General features: G+C 48.3%; 1 protein-coding gene across 1 annotated transcript in view; it reads right to left on the bottom strand.

Annotated features, from left to right (window-relative positions):
- The window catches only part of MYO7A (myosin VIIA), a 434,990-nt gene that overhangs the window by 133,911 nt on the left and 282,223 nt on the right, over positions 1-18,856 (bottom strand). Inside the window, exon 34 of the mRNA XM_069203910.1 lies at positions 5,656-5,782. Within this exon, the coding sequence (XP_069060011.1) occupies positions 5,656-5,782 (127 nt within the window). The remainder of the gene's footprint in view (positions 1-5,655; positions 5,783-18,856) is intronic.

The raw sequence follows: 18,856 nt of genomic DNA, 5'->3' as shown, positions 1-18,856 counted from the left end.
TTGACTTTGCCCCGGTCCTGGTGCAACCAGATGACCCGATTGGCGCTTTTTGTTTCTAAGCGCTAGAAAATAATAATACTTTAAAAATTCATATCTCCGGTTCCCCTGAACCGATTTTAATCGTTTTTGTGTCATTTTAAAGATAAAAATATAAGCTATTTTTATAAATTGGTTTTGGATTTTTAAACTGTTTCCTGTGTTTTATTTAATTACTGTTTTGTGATATTTGAATGCTTTACACTTTGTCTCCTAAGTTAAGCCTTGACGCTCGATGCCAAGCTACCAAGGGTAGAGCTGGGATTAATTTACTGAGACCTAACTGTACTTACGTGGAGGTTTGTGGCTTGTTGCTAGGTGTAGGTACCTACCTGCCCTACCAATAACCCATTTTCCAACATAATTGGAAGCAGCGACGGGATCCTGTACTTGTGTTCAATATCACGTTACAGTTTTAGATAAAACAAATTAAAAATCCTTTAAATTGTCCTAGTGCAAAAATTGTTTTTAATTTTTAATTTTAAATTAATTTGGATTAATTTCAATTATTGAATTTTTGTAATTTTTCTAAATTCTTGTTACCAATTTTTGCAAAAAGTTTTTGTTGACACAAAACTAGGGAACCATGGAGCTTGATCTGGCTAGCCTACCCACACTGACAGTAGTCCAGCTTAGGGGGTTGTGTATTGAGAGGGGGTTGCCTGCAACCCCTGATCTCAGGAAGCAAATCCTGATTAAATCCCTGACAGCATGGGCTGAGGCACAAGAGGTAGAGACAGAGGAAGCTCCAGAGGAGGAAGAAAAAGAGGAAGATGCTAACTCTAACCACTCAGGGGAGGGAAGGCATCAGACCCCAAGTGAGGAAGAGGAGGAACGGTCCTCACTGGATACAGTCACTAGGGGCAGACCCAAAGCTAGTGGTAGGAAGAGGGTCCTTTCAGGAGGAGAGAACCCATCCATCAGGGAAAGAGAGCTGGAAGCCCAGCTAGCCTACATAGCTTTGGAAGCAGAGAAGCTGGCCCTAGAAAAGAAAAAGTGGGCATACAAAGAAAAAAGAGATGGAAGCAGCGCTAAAGAAGCTGAGGTGTCCATGGGTGGGGGAGTTTGCCCCAGATTACCCAAGGGGGTGGTCCCTGCTTATGTAGAGGGGGATGACATAGATAAGTGGTTGGAGGCCTTTGAGAGGGCACTCCAAATGAGAAGGGTTAGGCCTCAATACTGGGGTTCCCTTTTGTGGGAGTTGGTCCCCAACTCAGGGAGGGATAGGCTTCTGACCTTAAGGGGGGAGGAGGCAGATTCATACCCTAGTATGAAAAGGTGCTTAGCCAAGAAGTTTGGTCTGACCCCAGAGCAATATAGAATGAAGTTCAGGGACACCCAGAAGGTCAGTACCCAGTCTTGGGTTGACTTTGTAGACACCTCACTAAAGGCACTGGAGGGCTGGATTATTGGCAACAAAGTAAATACTTATGAGGGGTTATACAATCTGATCATGAGAGAGCACATCTTGACCAATTGTATCCAAGAAAGGTTACGCCAGCATCTAGTGGACTCTAAGCTGACCAACCCTAGAGAGCTAGGGGAGGCAGCTGATGAGTGGTTGAGAACCAGGGTGGTTGTCAAGTCCCAGGGGGGAGACTCCAAGAAGGGGGGGACAGGTCCCCAAAAACCTAAGGAGGGAGGTGGTAAGCCCACCACAGAGACTCCCTCTGTACCCCAGAACCCTAAGAAGGAGGAGAGTAAATCCCACTCCCAATCTGACATGCAGAGACAGGGAGACCCAGGGTTAAAAAAGCTCTTGGACAGTAGGGCTTGCTTTGACTGTCAGCAGACAGGTCACTTCAGAGGAGATGCAGCCTGTCCAAGGAAGGTGGTTAGCACTGGGCTGTCCAGTGTAGCCATAGAGGAGGATTCCTCAGATGATGAAGTCCTCCTAGCATTTAGCTGGGAGACAGGACCAGATGGTAAGCTGGTGATCCCTGAGGGTGGGAGTAGACACTTCCACCACATTCAAGTGAATGGGATCCCTACCACTGGCCTGAGAGACACCTGTGCCAGTCACACTATAGTGAGTGACCGGTTAGTGACCCCAGACATGTATGTCCCAGGAAAGACAAAGAAAGTCAGGATAGCCACAGGGGAGGTCACCTCCAAACCTGTAGCCATAGTGCCCCTAGAGAGGGAGGGTATCCTTGACTGGATTAGGGTGGTAGTCAGTGCTGACCTTCCCCTAGATTGTATCCTGGGCAATGACCTCCCAGAGGTGAGTCTGGTCACAGATGGGGTGGTCGCCCAGGGCGCCCCCCCAACCCAAAGTCCTGGGGAGTCAGTCCCTACAGTTAGGAGACAGGGGTCCCCAAGAAAAGGAAAGAAGAAAAGAAAGGGGAGGCCACTCTTAAAGAGAGTTCCAGGGAGCCAAGGGCCTTCTGCCCCAGTAAGGGGGGAGCCCAGAGTTGGCACTGGTGAGGCCTCACCTGACCCCAAGGAAGTCCTGAGTAGTCAGGCAGCTGTCCAGATGCAAGGTGTTGCCCCTGCACTGACAGAAGGGAGAGTGGAAGGAGGGTGTCTGCCACAGGAGGTGGTAGCCCCCCACTCTAGACAGCAAGAGGGGTGCCAGGACCCCAAAGATGCCCCTAAAGCAGCTCAGCCACCTGTCAGTGGAGAGCTTAGGGTGTGGTTCTGGGTACTGACAGCTGTCAGTAGCCTCTGCTGGGTGCTAGCCTTCCTGGCAGCACTGTACTTGGCCTGGGAGGCAGACCCCAAGGCCAATAGCAAAGTAGGCCCCCTGACCCTGTTGGTCATGGTGGGGTTGCTCAAGTGTTGGGTGACCTCTTTGGGTAAGCTAGGTGTTGCCCTAGCAAAGTTAGGAGTAGGGGAGGTGGGCACCTCACTACCCAAGTTGGCAGAGAGAGAGGAGGAAGACCCCCCTAGAGGGAAGTTTCAGTTTGAAATGGGTCCTTTCATTGTTGGGGTGGGTTCACTACCCAGAGGGAGAGACCCTGACAGGAGGATGTAAGGCAGAGTAGGCCCTGCAAAGGAACAGCCAGTTTTCTTCACTGTCTTCCTCGCCTAACAAGCCAGGAAGACTCTCCCAGGGTTGGGCTGAGTCTCCTGGGCGTGTGGGCTGGGGGGGGGTTGTGTGAGAAACTGGGGCTGATTGCAGAGGCCCCATAACTTTTTGCCCCCATTTTCCACTTTATGCTGGTGTTTTCCTGACTCTGATGGTGCCCTGGGTACTGCTAACCAGTCCCAGGGCCTGTGCTCTGTGTAAAATGGATATGCAAATTAGGCTAATTATAATTGGCTAAGTTAACCTACCTATAAGTCCCTAGTATATGGTAGGGCATGTAGGTTTAGGGGCCACAGCATAGGTGGTGCACACCTAGGTGCATTGCTGAGGTGCCCAGTGTCATTTTAAAAGCAAGCCTGCCTTGCTGGCTGCTTTTAAATTAAAGTTATATGCAAATTCGACTTTGGAATTAAAGGTACTTCCAAAGTCTTAAACTACCTTATTTTTACATATAAGTCACCCCTAAGGTGTGCCCTATGCGCCCCTAGGGCTGGGTGCCATGTAACTATAAGCAGGGACTTTATAAAAGTAGATTTATAAGCCCTGGTGAGGTAAAAACAGCCAAATTCGTTTTTCCCTCATTGAAGTAAATGGCCTTCATAGGCTAGAATGGGCAGACTTTATTTAAAATTTTAAAGTCTCCTTAAATGTTACATACCAAGAATTTGGTATCAAATTGATTGTTATAATAAATCCCACAACTTCCAGTTGTTGGATTTAATATAACTAGTGCAGGTAAAAAGTTTAGACTTTACCTAAAAAGTTGCCAATTTCAGCTCTGCATTGTTTTTGCTGCTGTGCTCTGATTGGCCAGCCTGCAGCAGCTTCTGCCAGGCTACTTTAATGAGGTGTGAAGTGGCCTGACTTCACACAAAGGAATGTGCTTGGGGGAGAGAATCTCCCCTCAGCAGATGGTGAGGCAGGAAGGGGGAGGGCTGCCAAACTGGTCTTCAAAGGCAGAGAAGGACATTTGCAGCACCCAGCAACACCCCCACATCCTGCAACCCCAGACAGCTAGGTGCCCCCTTGATTAGATTAGGAGAGGGCAGGAGAGGGGTGTGTTTATGATTTTTAGCCACACCAGTGGGTGGGCTCAGCCAGATCTCTCCTCCAAAAATCAGATTCATCCATTTTGGATTTTTAGAGACTGTTGCCTTCTGGGATGGATTTTTGCCACACTTCCCAGGAAGTGGTCATCACAGGGGGACGACCCTGTCCCTGATTGGAGAACCAGGGCCCCCCTGCTTTTCACCCAGGAGCAAGGATAAAACTGGCAGACCTGCACCCACGCCTGAGATCCCCACCAAATTTCAAGAAGAAAGAACTACAAGGAGAAGAAGGACTGCCCTGCTGGACCCCTGGCCTGCACCTGGACCCTGCACTCAGAAAGACTGCACCAGCTGCACACTTGGGCTTCACCACAAGAAGGACTTTGCCTGGCTTCCACTGGTTCAAGGAGGGACTCCCTGTTTGCTACAGGTGAAAAATTGCTAACCAGAGTCCCCTGCACCAACTCCTGAAAGAAGCGACCAGCTGACCACTGCCCAGTGGCCAAAAAGGAGTTTGCGCCAGGTGCATTCTGGGAGTTGAAGTCCGCACCCCCAAGGACCATCACAGAACTTCTGGACCCTTGGGGTGAGCTGTGGACCCCAAAAGAACCTTGAAAGAACATCTGGGTGAAGCCCCAGAAGTTTGGAAAAGATTGGAGAATTTTTGAAAAAAAGCTCCATAAAGTGACCGACCCGACGCGGAAATTCTAGCCGGCTTGCCTCAACCGCGACCCGGCCTGACTTCGTGGTTCGTCCCGGTAAAGAAAAACATCCAAAAAAGAGACTAAGTCCGAACGTAAAAAGTTGACCGGGACCTCCCAGCCATCGTATCCGAGAAGGGCTCCATGGACGTCGGATCAAGATCCAGGTTTACCCCGGTCGAAGGATTTTCATCTCGAAAAAACGACTAAGTCCGAAGGTAAAAATCACCACCGAGGAAACCGACTTCGCGTATCCGGACAAGGGCTCCAGGAGGTCGGATTCAACTGGCAGGTTCGTCCCGGTGAAGAAAAACTTCAAAATAAAGACTAAGTCAGAAGGTAACTTTTTAACCGAGGCCTCCCGCGACTTGTAGCCGAGCAGGGCTCCATCGCGGTCGGCCTGAAAGTTTGACTTTGCCCCGGTCCTGGTGCAACCAGATGACCCGATTGGCGCTTTTTGTTTCTAAGCGCTAGAAAATAATAATACTTTAAAAATTCATATCTCCGGTTCCCCTGAACCGATTTTAATCGTTTTTGTGTCATTTTAAAGATAAAAATATAAGCTATTTTTATAAATTGGTTTTGGATTTTTAAACTGTTTCCTGTGTTTTATTTAATTACTGTTTTGTGATATTTGAATGCTTTACACTTTGTCTCCTAAGTTAAGCCTTGACGCTCGATGCCAAGCTACCAAGGGTAGAGCTGGGATTAATTTACTGAGACCTAACTGTACTTACGTGGAGGTTTGTGGCTTGTTGCTAGGTGTAGGTACCTACCTGCCCTACCAATAACCCATTTTCCAACACCTAGGAATTTGCAAGGAAAGGACAACACATACCTGCTACTGGAGACTGCAGTGATTTCAGGGAAAGACAGCTCAAGAAGAACTTGCTCCTGCTCATCAACAAAATAGACCCCTGTCCAGTTAACAGCAACAATGACATCATTTTTGGGCAGACTGGGTCCTGTAAGAGAGCAACAAATGTAGTTATTAGGGATGAGCCATAGTCAGCTAATGTAAACTAAAGCATGTTTAAATTGTCAATAAACTAAAGCATGTTTAAATTGCCAAGAGATATTTTCAAATGATGCAGGTTTGTTAGCCATTATATACAAAAACTCGATAGCATACACAAATAAAGCATATAATCGTATTGTTCTGGGCAGTAACCTCTGGGGAGAACCAAAGAGATTCTAATCTGCCCTACTGTAGAATTAACAGGTTTGGTTAATAAAACATTGTGTGACCTAGATGCAATGTAGGGTGCAGACGATTGAACCTGATTTCAGAATTTCTAAAGTTGGAAACACAGAATCAATATTTGGGGATTTTTGAGAGTGCAAATCCCATGTATTACTGTGGAAAAATGATGATATGGCCTATTTTACTGAGTACTAAGAATAAGATTGGTATTAAAAACACAAGTGGTTCAACAGGAGGGGTGCAGGTGGTTCAGCCATATGTTAGGCTTTTTCTCCACGTTCAGGAGAACTCAAATATTCATATTTGTATCTTGTTATCTCTGCGAGTATGTGTTCCAGTGACTATCTAAGAGTACTGATCTTGCTATCCACAGGATTCAGTGAAAAAAGTAGAACTAAGAAATCAAGGTGTCACTCTGTTACTTTATACAAACAATATAAGTGGTGTCTGGTGGAAGTCAAGGAATGTATACATAGACATGGACTGAGGCCAGTTGAATAGCGTAGGCATTAGGGATAACAGGATTTAGAATGTGATAGCTGCAGGGATCAAATCTATTGTGTAAATACTGTTGTCCTGGGAAAGATCTAATGCAAGAGCATCTGCGGGGTGACCAAAACATAGACTTAGAATGCTGTGCACAGTCAAATGCTCTTTTTAGTGATGTGACCAGCAATAAGACAGCTGATCATACATCTGACCTGTGTTGAAGAAACAACCTTTTTATACACACCTGTTTGTTTATTTATTAGGTTTATTTTTAAATATACGTTATATAAAAATAACACAGAAGAGAAAAAACATATGTATTCATGTATCACCAGTACACTTGACTGTTGCACATGCCCCGGGATGTCTGGATCACGGTTCCGGATGAACCACAGGAGCATGAGGTAATACAAAGATTGTGGAGCCTAGTGGACTGAAGGCACCTCATTATGCACCTTTGTGGGGAAACAGCCTTTACCACGACGGACGAACCACGCGCTGCAGTTACTATGCGGCTGTTACAACGAATGTGTTTTTACAGCATATGTCGTTATAACAACATGCCTTAGGGAAGGCGGCGTTGGACATTAAAGTCCAGCACTTTTCATAATGTTGCACAGACTGGAGTTGGAATAGTAAATTATACTGCTCCAAAGTTCAGCGCTTTCCCTGAGGTATGTCGTTGTAGTGCTATGCGTAGTATAGGAATGGAAATGCATGGTAAAGACACATTAGTTGTACAGACTGCTGAGTAACAGCATGCATTGTTGTGACATACAACCACCTTTATGAGGCCCTGCTTATGGTTGAGAGGGGGGACACATTGAGCCAGAGTTACAAAAAAACTGGGGCACCAGTACTGATGCGCCAGTTTGCTTGCGTCGCCCCTGCCCCACCTAACGGCACCATGTGTGCAAAGTATTTATAATACGGCGCACCATGGAGGTGGTTAGGCCAATAGTGTCAGAATATTTGATGCTACTGTGGCGCTTTGACGCTAGTGGAGCAAAGTGCAAGGAGGCCCGTAGGTTAATATGGGTGCATTGTTTTAACACCTGCTCTGAGCAGGCGTTAAAAATGACAACAAAATAGTGCAGTGATATCTTGTAGATTTCACTGCCCCATTTTTGCGGGCCTCCTAACACCGGAATACACCCCTTGCATACATTACGCAGGCATAATGTAGCGCAAGGCATCGCAAGGTGGCGCAATGCATGCATTGCATCACTTTGTAAATATGGCGTGGTGAAAGTTGCCTTCTTGAGGCACATTAGCATTAAAAAATGACACTAGTGTGGCGCAAAGAGGTGCTAGGGCCTTGTAAATCTGGCCCATTATGCGCTAAACAGAGATTCAGAGCAGACTGTGGGAGGAAATTGACTGAATCTGAGGTGTAGAGCCTGTGAAAGGTCCATTTTGTGTTGCCTACCACCCGATTTAAACTCATACAATTTAACTACCTGCATCAAACCTACCTGAACCCTCTCAGATGATACAAAATATACTCCAGTTCTTCCAGCGGTGGTGGATGTGGCTGGGTTCTTAGTGGGGTTTCTGCATATGACCTGAGTCTGTGGGGGCTGATAGACTACTGGACAGGAGTGGTTGGTACTCTGTCACACATGATAGGGGTGTACTGCCACAAATGGCAAAAGTCTGTCAACGGGGAGTACTTCCTTAGGGAAATAAGATATGAAAGATGCTGACCCAAATGTTAGCACTTGGGGTAGTACTGGTGAGATCCGGGTCGCTATTAGTTGGCGGCCACACCAACCGCCAAAGATCTCAGCTTGAAGACGGGACTTACTGCAGGGAGCATTGGTGGACAAAAATCACATTTGCAGGAACAAGCATGCAGCAGAAGACATGGTAACATGGGGTGAAATGGTTATGAAAATAGCAGATTCCTTAGCTGATAACATGGTGAAGGATGCAAAGGGGCAACTGGTTGGAGTAGTAGGTGAGCAGATGGTCAAATTGAGGATGGACTGGCGGGGGTGCACTGCTCAATAGTCAAAGAGAAATTGCACTGCATGGAAATCGACTGCACTAAAGACACCGTTATGTTTTGTTATCTGTATTTACAGGTAACCCCTGAGAAAATGCATTTAAGTATCAAGATCTATCCAGAGAAGTGAACCATTGCTCTGAGAACATATCCTCTAGTCAATGCTTTATCAGTTTCTGAGTTATGGACAGGCTTTGGTTTCTGCTTTTAATGGGATCACTGTTGTTTCATGGTGATTGATATAGCACAGTCAATCCAGCTCGTTTGCCCTCACTTTCCAAGAAATCGCATTACTCCTCACGTGATTTATGTCAGTAGGTCCCTTAATGTTTCCATCATAGAAGCCATGCCCAATTTTCTCTGGTTGTTTGGTCTGGTTACCTATTTTAGAAGCTTTGTCTGAGTTAATTTAATTCTTAACCTTAAATGACTCTATCTTTCCATGCCAGAATTTCCCCTGCACTATGTCCTTCCTCATATATTTGTTGGCCAGCCGTCTAATAGGTCCAGGGTTGTCCTTTGCCACCTCGCACTTTTGATAATTTGATGTATTAATCTGTGTGTGTGATACAGATTCTGCTTCTGCTAATCTAGCATGAAGAGATTTTTATTGTCTTTCCTTACTTTTATTATCTGTTCTTAATATGAGATCATCTGACCTCTGATTCTGCCCTTGAAGGCATCTCAAACATTGTTGAGATCCTTTATCTACATAATAATCTGTCTTCTCATCTTACCTAAAAAATCTGAATCAGCCATAAGTGGCTTATCAAAATTTCATCTAGTTGTTATCTTCTCCAATTTGGTGGTTACTATCATCAGGCATAAGGCTCTATAGTTGAAAAGCAATTGGGTATGAAATTTATGATTGCTTTATTCAAAGATTTAGGTCCTCATTATGACATTAGTGGTAAATCCCGCTTATTGCTGCGGTGACGGCCGCCAACATACACTGGCGTGAGACACACACACCAAACCAACAGAATACTGCCACAAACACATATCCGCCAGCCCAAAGGTTAGTATTAAAGTGGCGGTACGAACACCCATACCGTTACACCAAGAAAACAACGCCCACCATATTATGACCCACGAATCACCATGGCACACATTCAATGGTGGTAAACCATTGGCGGTGCACACCGGCGTGCTCAGAATGGCCACCCAAATACAAAACAACACATTGGTCAAAACAAAAATCACACACCTGACATTCATACACACACCACACACACCCACCCACAGCACTATAAAACACACACTCACATTACCCACAACCCTTTACAAACACCAAAAATTGCCACAAGACAGACACGAAAATCACAGACACAACTACACACACACACACACCACAACCACCCATTCATCTGTCACGCACCCCCCATCCCACACCCCACCACATTACTCAACACCCTCTGCACAAAACACAACACCCATATCCCCACTAAGGTATCCCTGTTTCACCGATGAGGAGTTGCGGGTCATGGTGGACGAATTAGTCAGGGTGGAGCCACAGCTGTTTGGAGCACAGGTACAGCAAACATCCATTGCCAGGAAGATGGAGCTATGGCGGAGGCTCGTGGACAGGGTGAACGCTGTGGGACAGCATCCAAGAACAAGGGACGACATCAGGAAGAGGTGGAACGACCTACGGGGGAAGGTACGTTCCGTGGCAGCAAGGCACCAGCTCGCCATCCAGAGGACTGGCGGTGGACCCCCACCTCCTGCCCCACAGCTCACAGCATGGGAGGAGCAAGTATTGGCAATACTGTATCCTGAGGGACTCATTGGAATAGTCAGAGGACTGGACACTGGAATCACCCCCCATACCTGCATGCCATCTCACCCCCTCACCCTGACTCCCATCACTCCACTACATACCACACAGTGCACCTCCACATATGACTAACCCCAATGCCAAGCCCTGCATGCCATACCAGTGCATGGACAGCCCTCCCAGCCCTGCATGTGCATCCATTACAAAAGCATGCGCAGCATGGAGAACTAACAATCACACAATACATCACCATACACAAGCAAAGGTGGCAGGGCAACAGCAACGATAGAGGAGAAGCTGGGGATGTACAATATGTCACAGACATGAAGCATAATACATCACTTACATCCCCACAGGTGCCCCAGCCAATCCCAGCAGCGAGGAGGTGCCACAACTATCCAGTCCCCCAAAAGAAGACGCCCCTAGTGATGACAGTAACTCTGGACTTCAGGATCTGGATGAACTACCTGGCCCATCAGGGACCACTAGTCAGTCGGCCATCCCAGCCCACTCACAGTCCACCACAGAGCCTCCCCCATCAGTATCCAACACCACAGCACCCACCCAACGTGCCCACACCTCTATCCCCAGGACACGTCAATCAGCAGTGTGCCCACCTGTACAGGGGCCCCAGTCCACACCTCATCCCCAAGACAATCAGGGACCTAGGGTCAGTGGCAGTGGGCAGACTGTTCAGGGGGACACAGGAACAGAGGAACAGGGACACTGGGAGGACAGCTATGCGCAAGGGGGAGGACAGACCCAGGGAACTGACTCTCCAGGAGGCACTCACTAATGTCCTGGGGTCTTAACAACAATCCCAGGATAAGATGGGTCCGATCCTTACCAAAATACAAGAGAACAAGCGGCTGCAGGAGGTACACAATTAGGAGATCAGGGAAGATTTGCAGGCCCTCAACACCACCATGGTCTCCATAGCAGGGGTGCTTGCAGATATGGCCAACATCATGAGGGAATGGACAGCACACCAGCGGGCCCCTACGACTAGCCAGTCTACTGACCAGCCTTCCACTTTTGCTGCAGCTAGTGGACAGGAGGCCGTGCCACAGGACCCACAGGCCACCAGCACCCCACCCCTGGAGAAGGTGAACTACTACGCAAACGTTCCCTGCGACCCAGACAGAACCCAGAGACACTTGCCAAGACCAAGACCACCGCCAGAAAACAAGACTCTCCTGATTGTCCCCCTTGTGTCCGACACTGTCCCCTTGTCCACTCTGAACTGCTTTTGCTCCCCTCTCTATGGCTCCTTGGACACTGGACCTGTGCTACAAACAGACTGTACCAATGCCCTGGACTTACCTCTACCATCACCCCATTCCATTGCACCTCACCGTTTCTAATTTGCACTACAATAAACACCCTTGAAAACAACATGAGTGAAAGCGTTTTATGTTATGAAAATGTGCAATTATGGAAACAGTCACATCTAGTGCAAATGATCTGAACACTGTGATATCATACAAATGTAGACCTGTAGCTGTCTGTAGTCATCACATCAGTACACAGTTGTGATAACACCCACATCTTCAAAATGAGAAGACATAGGTGACAGTCAGTTGAGATGCAAAGGAAGTGAATGCCATCCTGCTACAGCCACACAGAAAACATCAATAGTCAGAGGAATGGTCAGTTACACTGTCTCACCTGTGTGTCATTGGAAGTATTGACCTATAACTGATGTTCTGCTGTCCACATTCTCATCCTCTGCCTTCTCATCCTGACTGCCCTTAGGGTCCACTGCTGCCACAGGGATATTTCCAATCTCCTCCTCCTGCATATAAGGCACATGTTGTCTGAGGGCCAGGTTGTGCAACATGCAGCATTCTACTACTATCTGGCAGACCTTCTCGGGTGAGTAGCACAGGGATCCACCTGTCAGATGGAGGCATCTGATCCTGGGCTTCAGGAGACCGAAGGTCTTTTCAATAATTCTTCTGGTTCACCCATGTGCATCGTTATACCGATTCTCAGCCCCTGTACTGCCATTCCTCACAGGGGTCATGAGCCACATTAGGTTTGGGTAGCTAGAGTCACCTGCAAGTATTGAGCGACAGTCATTAGCCTTACACAATGGTATGGGGTTAACTCCTGAAGGCATACACTGACATTCATTGGGAGGGGACTCAGGCTCATCTATTAGCCACACACCGTGCCTCTGTAGATGAGCCATCACATTTGGGATGCTGCTATTCCTCAGGACGAAGGTGTCATGCACCAACCCAGGATATTTGGCAGTGACGTTGGAGATGTATTGGTCAGCCAGGCACACCTGTTGCACATTGAGTGAGTGAAAACTCTTCCGATTCCTGAACGTCTGTTCATTGTGGCGGTGAGGGGGTGAGACAAACGCTATATGTGTTCCGTCAGTCGCCCCAACAATATTAGGTATATGTCCCACTGCATAGAATACTGCCTTCACAGTGGCCAAATCTTCCTCCTTGGGGAAAGCAATGTAGTTGCACATGTGTTTGAGCAGGGCAGCCAAAACCCTTGCCAGCACGATTGAGAACATTGGCTGTGACATTCCTGCTGTCAAGCCCACTGTCACTTGGAAAGAACCAGTTGCCACGAAATGGAGCACAGACAGAACTTGCACAAGAAGGGGGATCCCAGTGGGATGACGGATAGCTGATATCAGATCAGCCTCCAATTGAGCACACAGCTCTGTGATTGTGGCCCTGTCCAGTTTATAGGCCAGTATTATGTGCCTGTCCTTCAGTGTAGCCAAGACCACAAGGGGTCTGTACAGGGGGTCTTGTCTCCTCCTCCTATTCATCCGCAGTGGTAGGTATTAAAGGGACACAAGAGTGAGTAAGGTGTCACAATTTGAACAATGGAACTGCCACCTCAGTGTACATTGAGCATTAATGTGCTGGCACAATGGGAATGGCAATGTATGTGCAAATCATAGCAATGGCGCAGTTCTCGATTATCTGAATGTTGTCCACCACCATAAAATGGCGAACGCCTGCCCTGTATGTACGGACAGGTGGAAGTGAGGTAACTCCGCCGACGTTGTGCATCATGGCGGAATAAGGTCTTGCACCGCCGTGCTATTCGTCATTGGCTAATATGGGGCTCTATGGTGTACAGTGGCCAATGGGGATCACTGGCGGCAGTGACGGTGTACACCGCCGTGGACGTGACTGCCATTTTGTATCTATGACCTCACTTGATTCCTGACTTTCCACAGGACAAAAACTACACTGCGTGTGCTGCTGTGACCTGTGTTTGGATCCTATCACGGCCCATGTGACTGGGGAAAGGGCCCCTGCCTTCACTTCGGAGGAGTTGAAGTGCTTGTTGGATGGGTTCCTACCCCAGTATGGACAGCTATATGGGCCTTCAGACCAACAGGTGAGTACATCATGGGCACGATGCATGTGACAAGGTTGCATGGAGATGTTGTGCAAGCATCGTGTCATTTGGTGGGGTGGTATGTCTGGTGGTAGTGTACATGGTGGGCGACGGGTGATGTGTGTGCCGATGGAGGTGGAAATGGGATTTGTGGGCCATATGTTTGACAGGCTGGATTGTATGTGTAATGGTGTCCTCCTGTCTGTATTACCTCTGCAGGTCAGCACCCATCAGAAGAATGGATTGTGGCATGCCATCGCCAAGGACGTGTGGACCCTGGGGGTCTACAGCAGGCGGAGCACACACTGTAGGAAAAGGTGGGAGGACCTGAGACGCTGGGCCCGGAAGACCACAGAGGCCCAGCTGGGGATGGCCTCCCAACCCTGGGCCTCCCAATGAGGGCGGGGTGCCTGTCGGAAACTGACCCCCGGTGGCCTGCATACTGGCGGTGGCCTACCCAGAGCTGGATGGGCGCTTGAGGGCAGCACAGCAGCCACAAGGGGGTGAGTACAGTGGGTGTTACACCTATAATTGGTAGGTGGCATGGGATCCCAGTGGTGGGTGTCAGTAAGTGAGTGCCCCTTAATGCCGGGTCAGACATTGCAGCGTGATCCAGCTTAAGGGTAATGGGTGTATTGCAAAATCTGGTAACCTAGCTAGGTTGCATTCCACGACAGACAGGGCTTAGGGGGTCCAAGGAGGGGTGTAGTTGGTGTTTGGCTCTCATTTTGCCGTGGTACCTAGCCAATGGAATGCCAGTGCGATGCATAGTACTCAATCCTGATCCCTGTGTGTGACCGTAATGTGTATGCCATCTGTGGTGCTGGTGCTGTAATTGACCCAGTGTTCCCTTTCTCTCCCCCCCCCCCCTTTTTTCTTCTGTCATTCTGTCCATGTGTGCATTAGCATCATCTGGCAGAGGAGCAGGGGCACCGGTGACAGAGGGAGCTGCATCCCACAGGACCCAGGAGGCAGAGCCCACTGAACCCGAGGGAACCAGTGGGATGGAGGGTGAGGGGAGCACCACGGCGGAGACAGGAGGTGACATCACTGACTCTGATTCCTCGTCCGATGGAAGCTCCCTGGTGGTGGCGGACACCTCTGGGAACACCCCACCTACAGCCGCCACCCCTGATCCAGCACTGCCCTCCCAGTAGCCCCTCACTGAGTTGCCCGTGCCTGCTCACCCAGGAGGGTGGGCATCTCTTTCGCCCCAGGCACCTCAGGCCCTGCCCCAGTGAGCCCTGCTGCCCTCACTGAAGCTACTGACCTCCTGAGATCAATCTCTGTAGAGCAGTAAACCATTGTGAATGCCATCCAGGGGCTGGCATCCCAGATGCAGCAATGCAATGCATTCCTGGATGGCATCCATGGTGGATTGGCAGCCCAGCAGAGATAGCAGCCATTGTCCCTGTTCCTACCATCCCCCCACCAACTACCACTTCCCAGTCCCAGTCTCCTCAACCCCAACTCATCCCGTACACACATACAGACGAGCATGCACACAAAACATCACACAAGAGTGGCACAGACAAACACAGGCAGCACACTTCAGGCCACAAGCACTCACACAAACAACAGACAGTTGCACACACAATAACATACACTGCCTCCACTGTCTAACCCTCCTCCTCCCTCACAGTCCCATCCGCACTCACACCTGCATGCACTGCATCAATAATCACCATCACCACACCAAGCAGCACACACACCTCACTTGCAGACACCTCCACAACATCCATCCAAGTGTCCCCTGTGTCCTCTCCCACCCTGTCTGCCCCCTTCTTAGAGACACAAACACACACACTCACCCAACAGCCATCCACCTCACATCAGCACACTGCCCATGCACCTGCACCCAAGTCCAGCAGATGTACACCTCCAACAACCACTCCCTCAACCTTCACTCCCATTCCTACTCCCTCCTCCCTCATCCCGCCCCACCATCCCTAATAAGCTTTTCCTTGCCAACTTGACATCTCGCCCCCTCCCTGCACCCCCCTGTCTGCCCGTAACAGCAGGGTCCCAACGACCCAGCCCAGCACCTCAGGCAAACAGTCCATGGGGACAGTGGAGGCACCTCCTAGTCGTGGAGGCAAGAAAGCGAAGGATCCCACCCCACCACCCAAGAAAGGGAAGGATCCCACTCCACCACCCAAGAAAGGGAATTATCCCACTCCACCACCCAAGAAAGGGAAGGATGCCACTCTACCACCCAGGAAAGGGAAGGATCCCACTCCACCAACTAAGAGAGGCAAAAGGCCCCCTCCAACAGCAGTGGCCAAGGAGCCCTCACCTCCAGTTGGGACACAGCAGCCCTCACCTCCAGCTGGAACACAGCAGCCCTCACCTCCAGCTGGGACACAGCAGCCCTCACCTCCAGCAGAGGGCATGTAGGACACCCTCCAGGGACAGTTGTACAAGGAGCCCCCTCCAGAACCAGTGGGCAAGTTCCCCACCTCAGAGACTGTGGCCTTGCACTCCCCAGCAAAGGAAAATGGGCATGGAGCCCCCTCCAGAACCAGTGTGCAAGTTCCCCACCTCAGAGACTGTGACCTTGCACTCCCCAGCATAGGAAAATGGGCATGAAGCCCCCTCCAGAACTGGTGGGCAAGTTCCCCATCTTAGAAACTGTGACCTTGCACTCCCCAGCATAGGAAAATGGGCATGGAGCCCCCTCCAGAACCAGTGGGCAAGTTCCCCACCTCAGAGACTGTGACCTTGCACTCCCCAGCATAGGACAATGGGCATGGAGCCCCCTCCAGAACCAGTAGGCAAGTTCCCCATCTCAGTGACTGTGGCCTTGCACTCCCAAGCATGGGAAAATGGGAATGGAGCCCCCTCCAGAACCAGTGGGCAAGTTCCCAACTTCAGCTGAGGTGCCTCCCCCTCCTCTTCCCCCTGAGGTGCCTGCCCTTTTCCATCATGATGCCCCTGCACAGTGTAGTGCGGATATTATCAGAAAACAAGTTGGGGCTCGGACTGTGGCCATGTGGGCCTTTTGTACTTTGGACTGGCCATTGGCCCTTTCTGAACATTTACTCCAATTTATTTTATCACATTGACAATATGGTGGCTTTGGCATCAAAATACAATATCAGTTATGCCTATATGTTGTCCTTGCATTATTATGACGTGTGTCCTGTGACACTGGTTTTCCTCTGCAGCTGGTTGTGTCTATGGTGTGTGTGAATAGTGTGTGTTGTGCGTGTGTGTGTGTGTGTCATGCTCCTTTTCTTCCCACCCTCCCTTGTGTGCTAGGTGGCTGTACGCACCGTTGTCATCTTCGTCAGCGTTGGTGTTCCAGGAGGAGCAAGGCGTAGAAGAGCATCAGGAAGACATGAAGTTCCGGTTCCAAGCAGCGTTTATCTTGTCTGTGTCTCTGATGGTGAGTCTTTCGTCTTGTGTGCAGTGTTTCCGCCAGGCTTTTGATGGCGTTGGTACCACCCCTGAAATCGTGGTGATTTGCTATGTCATAACATGGATGGCCGGTACCTTGTCTTCCGCCTGGCTGATGATGGCTGCCGCCGTGATCAGTGCTGTCAATGCCCTGGTGGCTGATGTGGTACATAGGCTGTCTATGAGAGTTATCACCGCCATGGTCATAATTTGGCGGTAATTACCACCAGTCTGTTGACAGTATTACCGCCACTTTAACAGTCGCCGCCATTGTCATAATGAGGGCCTTAGAACTAAGAAGCAGTCTATCTTAGATACCAACTGAAAGCATGTGAAAGGCACAGTAACAAGACACAAATGTCCCGCCATATCACAATTACTTTACAAGGCACGTGTTTGGTGTTATATGTTTTCTGCAACATAAGATTTATGCAAGTAATTTTGATGGTTTATGATGCCCATAAAGTAATGATTATATCCGTTTCTAAAGTAATTGTGTTAACTATGGGACCTTTATGTCTGTATATTAAGCAAGGCAATGTTGTGCTTCAGAATACTTGGATTGCTATCTCTATGCTGGATTGAGGGTGATGTTTTGGAGATGTTCTCTGACTTGGTTATCAGGTCTACATAGGTCACTGTAATAACTTTGAGCAATGGTACCTTGTTGATGTGAATGAGGACAACACTCCCAATGGTGATCCAAGTGATAAGAATTTAAGGATCAAAATGGCAAGATTGTGGGCTGACTGGACAAACAACATATAAACTTTCTTTAATATCTTCCTGCTTAAAGATGCTTATAGCTGTCCAACAGCTGCTGCTAAATGCATTTCTGTGTACAAGACATATATGTTTGTATATGTTATATATTTATGTATGTTGATATATGTCATGTAGAGGTTATGTTTGATACTCCTCTGTTTTCATTAACACAATTTAAAATACGTAAATAAATGTATGTTGATACTTTAGTAAATAAAATCTTCTGTCAGACCTTTTACATGTCATTTTAATTAATTTCATGTGCTGAATGTTGGTTCTTGAGTAACTGGTGTCAAAAAAACGAATGTGGCCAGAATAATTATAGACTAACAGACGAAGGGCCAGATGGCCAGCAGACCGTTTGCGACTGGTAAAAGGCTTCTGGCCATGTACCATCCCTATTTTTTGAGTCGGTAACTTGTTACCAACTCGCAAAATAGGGATTGCAAGTCGCTATTAGGATGGGGCGTGCCAAGGGCGTTCCTTCCTAATACCGAATCGCACTGGCATGTAGGAATGTTTTGCGACCATGAATGCAGTCGCAAAATATTCTCAGTTGCCACCAATTTCAAATTGGTGGTAAGTCATTTGCAGACGGGAAGGAGTTCCAAGGGACTCCTTCCCCTTTGAGAATGGTAGCGAAAACATTTTTTAAGAGCAGGCAGTGGTCCCATGGACCACAGCTTACTCTTGAAAAATTAAAGAAAACTTTGTAATTTTATTTTTTTAAATGCATTCAATTTTCCTTTTAGGAAAATTGGCTGCATATAAAAAAAAATGATTGCTTTATTTAAAAGCAATCACAGACATGGTGGTCTGCTGACCCCAGCAGGCCACCATCCCTGTGATTGTGGCCATTACCAAATGGATTGAAAACTGCGACCTGCCTCACGAATATTAATGAGGCAGGTCTCTTGCGACCCATTTGGGAATCGCAAACAGTGTTACACACACTGTTGTACATCCCAGTTTGCGATTTCCTAATAGCGAATCGCAAGGATTCGGTATTAGGAAAC

The sequence above is a fragment of the Pleurodeles waltl genome, chromosome 8, assembly GCF_031143425.1.
Source record: "Pleurodeles waltl isolate 20211129_DDA chromosome 8, aPleWal1.hap1.20221129, whole genome shotgun sequence".
Taxonomy (NCBI): Eukaryota; Metazoa; Chordata; class Amphibia; order Caudata; family Salamandridae; genus Pleurodeles; species Pleurodeles waltl.
This window is presented reverse-complemented; position numbering and strand designations above follow the sequence as displayed.